General features: G+C 44.8%; 1 protein-coding gene across 1 annotated transcript; it reads right to left on the reverse strand. All coding sequences in view use genetic code 11, as the record gives it.

Moving 5' to 3' along the window:
• Positions 1-3,021: 3,021 nt before the first annotated feature.
• Positions 3,022-6,050, reverse strand: EGR_07483 (Actin-related protein 3B; the record flags this gene model as incomplete). The annotated part of the gene is made up of 10 exons (XM_024496732.1): positions 3,022-3,117; positions 3,457-3,543; positions 3,969-4,052; positions 4,229-4,354; positions 4,392-4,484; positions 4,575-4,743; positions 5,142-5,398; positions 5,501-5,596; positions 5,707-5,817; positions 5,889-6,050. The coding sequence occupies 10 exons, from the start codon at positions 6,048-6,050 to the stop codon at positions 3,022-3,024; spliced, it is 1,281 nt and encodes a 426-aa protein (XP_024348872.1).
• Positions 6,051-6,864: the final 814 nt, after the last annotated feature.

Genomic DNA, 6,864 nt, shown 5'->3' on the forward strand with positions numbered 1-6,864 from the left:
AGGAGGAGGAGGAGCAAATCAGTAATTCATAGTACAATTAGGCAATCCACCAAGTTCTTCAACATCGAATTTTACCTTCCTAGATGGACAGGTAAGGGATGGATGGCTGGATGAATGGATAGAGGGATGGATGGGTACAGGATGGATGGCGCATTGTCTCCTATAATGGTCAGCTCTGAAACATACCAGGCTGATATCTTTGCTGATGGAAGTACTGCTGTTGAACGCTCCGTCACCATGCTATTCCATGTACGCCTTCGACCTGTTGTCTGCCATCTCAAGTATTGGTGGCGTCTAGACAGGCTCAAGAGTTAAGGGCCGCTTATTTGAGACTGGACGCACCTTCTACGGTAGTTTTGTTCTTCACTCATATTTTGCTGAAGGTGAAGATTTGACTCGAACTCTCTTTGATAATTTATCGACTGATATTCGAAATGCTAGCTGAAATTCACAGCCTGTAGAATGCCTCGTTATCTGGTCAAAACAAACCCACCACATTAAGAAAAAGAATTACTTTTTCCTTCATAAATTTCGAGCACAGAGTTGTCTGCCATCTTCACGTCAGTGAGCCTGAAGTGATCATGTGACGCCCTCAAGCATGTGGCGCACGACACCCTCATTACATCACACAAAAGCTACGAAAACCCACCAGATGGAAAACCAGAGATCGTGTCTTCTAGAGCCAGTTCACAGTGAATGGTTTCAGTTTCCTGCACGAGAGAATGAAACAGGTCCAGTAGTCTCCACTCCCATGGTGTTAGCTCTTCTGGGCCGACTGTGGTGGTTTGCAGTACATCCAATCCGCAGTCTTCCCACCAGACCCTCCAAAAGCCGGCGCCTTGACACTTGATTGGTATGGAATTAGTCGGTAATGAGGCCACGCAAGAGGTGAATCTCTTCGTGATGATAGTGAAGCAGGCTGGGCACCCATAATGTTCCAGATTGGTTCGCCCACTCAAAAACTTTTTACTATTTCAAAATCCGATCTGGGGGTATTGGATTCTTAAAATGGAAAATCTTTCACCTCTCAGACTACCTCCTCAATAATTTTTCTGTAGTGTTGTTCTAAGGATGGGACCTTCTACGAATGCGCCTTAGGGGTCCTGTCCCCTGAGTGGGCGGCCTTCATTCATGTGCCGTTGTTGCTGCTGTTTTGATGGTTATGGCAGTGCAGAAGTGAATGCGTGCACAACTGACGGGTTCTAGACCAAAAGCGAGCTGCTTGGCATACCTTGGACATTCCCGGTGTCTACTGTGGAGTTGCTAGTCCTCCAGGCTTCTGATAATCTACAATCCGTTCCTCCATCCGCTTATCATTCCATGCCTTCAGAAAGAGTCCACTCGTCTGTTCGATTGTCCGTCCGTCCATCAAGTATTCTTCATCCATCCACTCGCCCAGTCATTCATCCGTTCACTGTCTTATCCATTCAGGGTCTCTCTGGGATGTATTTATACGTCAATACTTCTCTGAAGCTCGTTCAGCGATCTCTCATCCCCTCTGTAGATCAATCTCGGACAGATCTGGGCAGTCATCTCTAATTCATTTATCTAACTCTCCTCTGTCTCCTCCTTCCCGCACTTCGCCCCGAGTGTAGATGCACAGTAGGATCCAGACTTTATTTGGAAAAACAAGAAGAGTCAAACAACCACTTTTCTTCCATCTTTAGTAGCGATTATTTTAGTTGCCAAAGAGTGGATTCAACGTGGGACGTTAACGCACGTGGAGTGGAACGACATCTCGTGGAATGATTTAACCAATCCAACTGAGCTATCAATCACTCGGTCGCTTTCCACGACGTCGGGTGACGATGGGGAAATTCTGCAAGTGGATAGCCATTTACTCTTAATCACCGGATGCCTTGATGTCCCGCCTTGAATTGAACAACTGTGGTGACACTTTCGTTGAATTTGAAGATCTGCCTCCATCCGGTAGTGGATTAATCAGTCGTTTTACGCGCTGAATGCGTCAATACATGACTGTTGTACTGCTGTTGAACGTTCCATGTAGGCACTGGACTTGATGGTTGCCATCTCGTGTAGGGGTGGTACCTGGGCTCGCCCATGACCCAGGGATCGCCCAGTAGTGGCAAGACACACTGAGCACGGCAGCCTAATTCCTCATGCATTTAACGTTACAGGTGGCGCTGTGGGCACGAAAATTCTACCGCTAGGGTTTGAAGTGCAGCGTTGGAGGTTAGGAAGGTTTGCTGGGATTCACAACCTGTAGAATGACCCCTTTCTACGGTATATCTCGGTGACTCTGTCCATATTCTACTTCGGAATATGAACAAACATTCCTGTCAACTCTCACCAATTGGATCACTGGAAGTTACTTAAATCTGCGAGTGAATTAGTGCGTCGGGGCAGGGAGAATTGATCTGAGTTTGCATGACCGGACGGAGCAGATACCAATGCCCCGGAAGAAGGGAGATGACGGAGCTTCGAAGGACCCCTCGCTCAAAAATGATGGTCGAATCTCTAATCAGTACATGGTGAATATGGGTCGGGTTCTTTGTGCATCTCAAGATTGAATGAATGGATGAACCAGAAGTGTGCGCACCAGGCAGTTCCATATGACAAGGCTTCGCGGAAAAGTGGTAGCCGAATAGCTAGAAGGACGCAAGGACAGATTTCAGCAGTCCCATGCGACGTTGTCATGGTGGCTTCAGAGGACGACTCAGTCTTATACAAGGATATATCACCTTGAACAGATTTTCACCAAATGACTCGTAGGTAGGCACTAAAAACCCCTTAAGTGCCGCATGGAATAGCCTCCGTCACCACTTCGCCGGAAAGATGTTATAATAGCTGTGACTCAGTGGATGGACAGACGGGTGGAAGAAGGCAGAATGGACAAATTTTTAGATTTTATTGGATCCCCCCAGTTAAATCAAGGCTGAATGCCGGTGCGTTAGAAAAACTAGGCAAGGATGTGGGTAAAGGAACATGGTAGAAGGAAGGGAAGGCAGCCAGGGATGGGAGGAGTCTGACACTGCAAAACAATTCGTATTTTCATCCAACCTAAGTCAAAGAGGCGAACATTGGATTGTGCCGACAGATGGCCGGTCCATATTCCTCGTATTGGGCACGTGTGTGACAGGCCGTGTAGAACTCCGGCTGAAAGGTGAAGGGGCAAAATGTCTACTGATCTCTGAAATAGAGATCAAAGGCCACGAGATGATGGAATGGACAGAACCGATTCGATCACGATTGGAATGAGAGAATACCACCCCCCCCCCCATCTTCCATTACCCTTTCAATCAAGCCTAGCAGCTACCGCTGAGGAGTGCAGATGGCGGAAATAAACGCGATATTTTAATTTAAAGGATTTTCGTTGCAAAAAAAAACAATTACTTCCACCGCAAAAAGCGAAATCGCCACTTCTTTAAACCAAAAGATTCAAAACAACTTAGAGCGTGTGATCATCCTAGCAGTGGTTGATTTGAATGCGCACACCCCAATAGTCGTGTGTCTGTCAGTGACGGCCGCGGTCATGGCGTCCTCACCCCGCAAAAACTTTGTGGATTTATGATCAATGCAAGGCTAGTAAAAAAAATGAGGACCTCTTCTTCCTTCGCTGCTTTAACAACTTTCCGCATCTAATCTGCTTGCAGCTGTAGACGCTCTTCAGCAAGGCAGACTAGCATGCCCCAGATGCCCTCATTGCGAGTAAAAACTCCCCGTAGATCGTTTCTCCCTGGTGTCAAAACAGACAAAAAAGTTCAGAATTTTGTACCTTATGGTAAAAAGGGTCTTTTTTCATCTCATAAGGGGTGCAAAATATCACAAATTAAGAACGTCAAAAGATGATTCCTAAAGGCAGTCTAGAGGATACCTCTCAGATGTCGTGATCATCCTAGGAGCGACCTATTCGGAAGACCCCACCCCCCAATCCTTTACTTGAAACCACTCCAAAAGACCACTTTCATTACCAAGGATCAAGGAAAAGCAGTGATTTGGAAACTCACAGTGCTAGCAAGAATCGACCCACCAAGCCACACCGCATAGCGTTGCATTCTGTGTGAAACAACGTTCACCTCTATTGGCGTGGGCTAAAAGACGAAAAAAGCACTTCAAATTACCGCAGAAAGACTCCATAAATAATGTGTTAGCCTATCTGCTAATCAACGCCATTTGGTCTTAGAAATTTGATAGGATTAAATGAGGCACCAATTAAGCCACAAGTCCCTCTGCTGACAACGGGTTTAAGTAGCAAGGTCACACCAACCTTCATCCGTCCACCAGTTAGCTTCTCCGTCATCTCCAGTCTTGTATTCACAATACTCTGAATGTCTCGTTGAATACGACGACCCAGATTCTTGAACATAGAACTGCCTCCAGAAAGCACAATGTTCTAGATGAGTGGAGTGAGAGAAAATAGATTAACTTACAGCATAGAGACCACGTCGAGCGTCAATTGGAGAGTTTTGGATGACCCCGTCAACAACAGTACTGATCGACTCAGTGTAATCCCGACTAACAAACTGAAGTGAAGAGCAAAATGGATAAGCACCGATACTACTTACGTCAGTGAAGATAGAAAATTAAGTAACAGGGTGGGGGAAAGAGCTTACTTCGGGGTGAAAAAAGACCGCAGGAGCGAGGAAGCGCTCGTAACCAACGTCAAAAGTAACAGGAGGGTGTTTGGGATGTTCTACAACATCCTTGGTGGAGAGCCACCTCTGCGGGTCGAGGTCGTACTTCCGAAATTCCCTGGCGATGTCCGAACAGATGTAGCAGTACCTATGCGGCAAAGGTAAAGGAGGGTTGGAACACATTACATCCTGTAAATTCGAAGCTCATTCTACCTTTACAACTAATTCCTATCATCAGATACAGTAACCATCCACCCGCTGCAGAAGCTTAACAAAGAAAAAAGAGGGTTTAACGGACAACAGGAGTGGAGAGACCGAAGGCAGAACCCACGGCAATCGAATTTCCTTGTTCGAAATGACCCGGATTTACTAAAGATGAAGTGGGTGTCGAAGCTCACCGATGTCAGTTCGCATTTAAATGGTTAAAGAAATGGTGCTAAGGTGGATGGATTTAATCAAATGCGCCAAGAAAACCGACTACTTAGTACGTTCTCAAACTTAGCGCCTGGGATGATCCAAATTATTTCATTTATCCAGCCTGCCCACCTCTCTTTAATCTTCTTTGCAACTTCCATGGATAGATCCGGTGGAATTCCCGATTCGCGTTCACGCAGGAGTTGTTGAATGAAGGAGGTTATATCTCTGCCCGCTATTGGAATGTGCTTTATGCACGAACCAACCACATATCCATCAACGACAGGCATAACATGTGTTACACCATCACCAGAGTCAATAACTGTACCCGTAAGAGAGCGCTCTTCAGCTTTTCTTGCTCCCCAAGAGGCTACAAGAGCCAGCATTGCCTAAAAATTAAATTTGGCTATCGATAAATAGCATAACGTAAGAATCGGTTGGAGGTGTCCATAAAGAAAACAATCAAAAGACGAAAGAAGCGTCGCATTTACCTGCATAGCAATGTAGAGACCGGGAATGTTAAACGTTTCAAACATAATCTCGGCCAGGTACTCCCGGTTTTCGGGTGTATTCAGTGGTGGTTCAGTCTAAAATAAAACGGAAAAAAATTGCTACCTAAAACGGCAAATGAAGAATACCCTTCCAAACAAGCATCATGGATATTTAGTAAGCCTGAAAATTAAGTATAGGAATGTACCATTAAAAAAAAGTGATCCTCGGGTTCGGCACGCAAAACTCCGAAAATCACTTGCTCCATGTAACGTTGCATGAGGTCCCAGTCCTCAATGATGCCATGACGAATAGGCCACTAGGTGAAACGGAACGATTAAAAGTCAAGGTGACAGCATGAATCGGCAATTGCTGAAGAGGGAGAATCACCTTTAAGGAAAAGTCGTTTTTACCCTCGGCGGCAATGGCTTCATCACCAATGTAGAAGTTGAGATCATCTAAGCCAGTGCCAAGACGTCGTGTATCACGATTCCCGACCTTCCCATATTCCTTCACAGCAATACATGATGGAATTATGCATTGCGGTTGCATATTCCCGGCATAACCGATCTTAGAATAGCTAGGAAGTGTTAAATTGTCTGGGTGAACAACAACGCATGTCCAAACACACAAAGCTATGCGCATCAGAACTAAGCATTTATTTCTACCTTACGATTAGAAAGTTATACTGTTCATAAAGCCTCTTGTATTAAAGCCACATAAGAGAAATGCCTGAAAAGACTAAATTGGTGGCTGTCCTGGAAACATGCCTCAATCATCGAAATAGCATCTCTGCAAAAAGCAATTGCTTGTCAACAAAACTAGTGTCCTTAAGAATTACCCTGTTCCATTGTCTACAACCGCCGCAGGAAGTCTATTTGACATTGCCAGAGGGTTCTAATAAGGCGCCGATGCTTGCACTCATCTAAAAGCTGTATTGTGGAATTTAAAGGTGAGTAAAACGTGTTATTTATGCCATTAAAAACGTTTTTCTAATAAAAAAATGATTGTATTATAGCATGATGATGAGTGAACAAAGTGATTGTAACATCAAGTTTAGTTTAGTTTGCATGGCTGACAACCACTTCAAAGGATTTAATTGAAAAAACTGCTTTTGGTATAATTGTCTCAAATTTTTTTCTTTTTTAAAACTGCGAAATTTTGTAGTCGTCGGCTTAGTCTCGGGGAGCACTTGCAGGTTTTCTTAAATAATGGCCTGACGCGATCCAATATAATCAGGTGATAAGCACTTTGTGGAGCGAGACTCCTCGGTCTCCGCTTCCCGATTCCTAGCGTTCCTAGACAAGCCCGGTTGGTTTACTTTGGACATCTTTATTAAAGACGACAAGATGAATAAGGGAAATAC

This window comes from Echinococcus granulosus (genome assembly GCF_000524195.1).
Source record: "Echinococcus granulosus chromosome Unknown EG_S00078, whole genome shotgun sequence".
NCBI classification, from domain to species: domain Eukaryota; kingdom Metazoa; phylum Platyhelminthes; class Cestoda; order Cyclophyllidea; family Taeniidae; genus Echinococcus; species Echinococcus granulosus.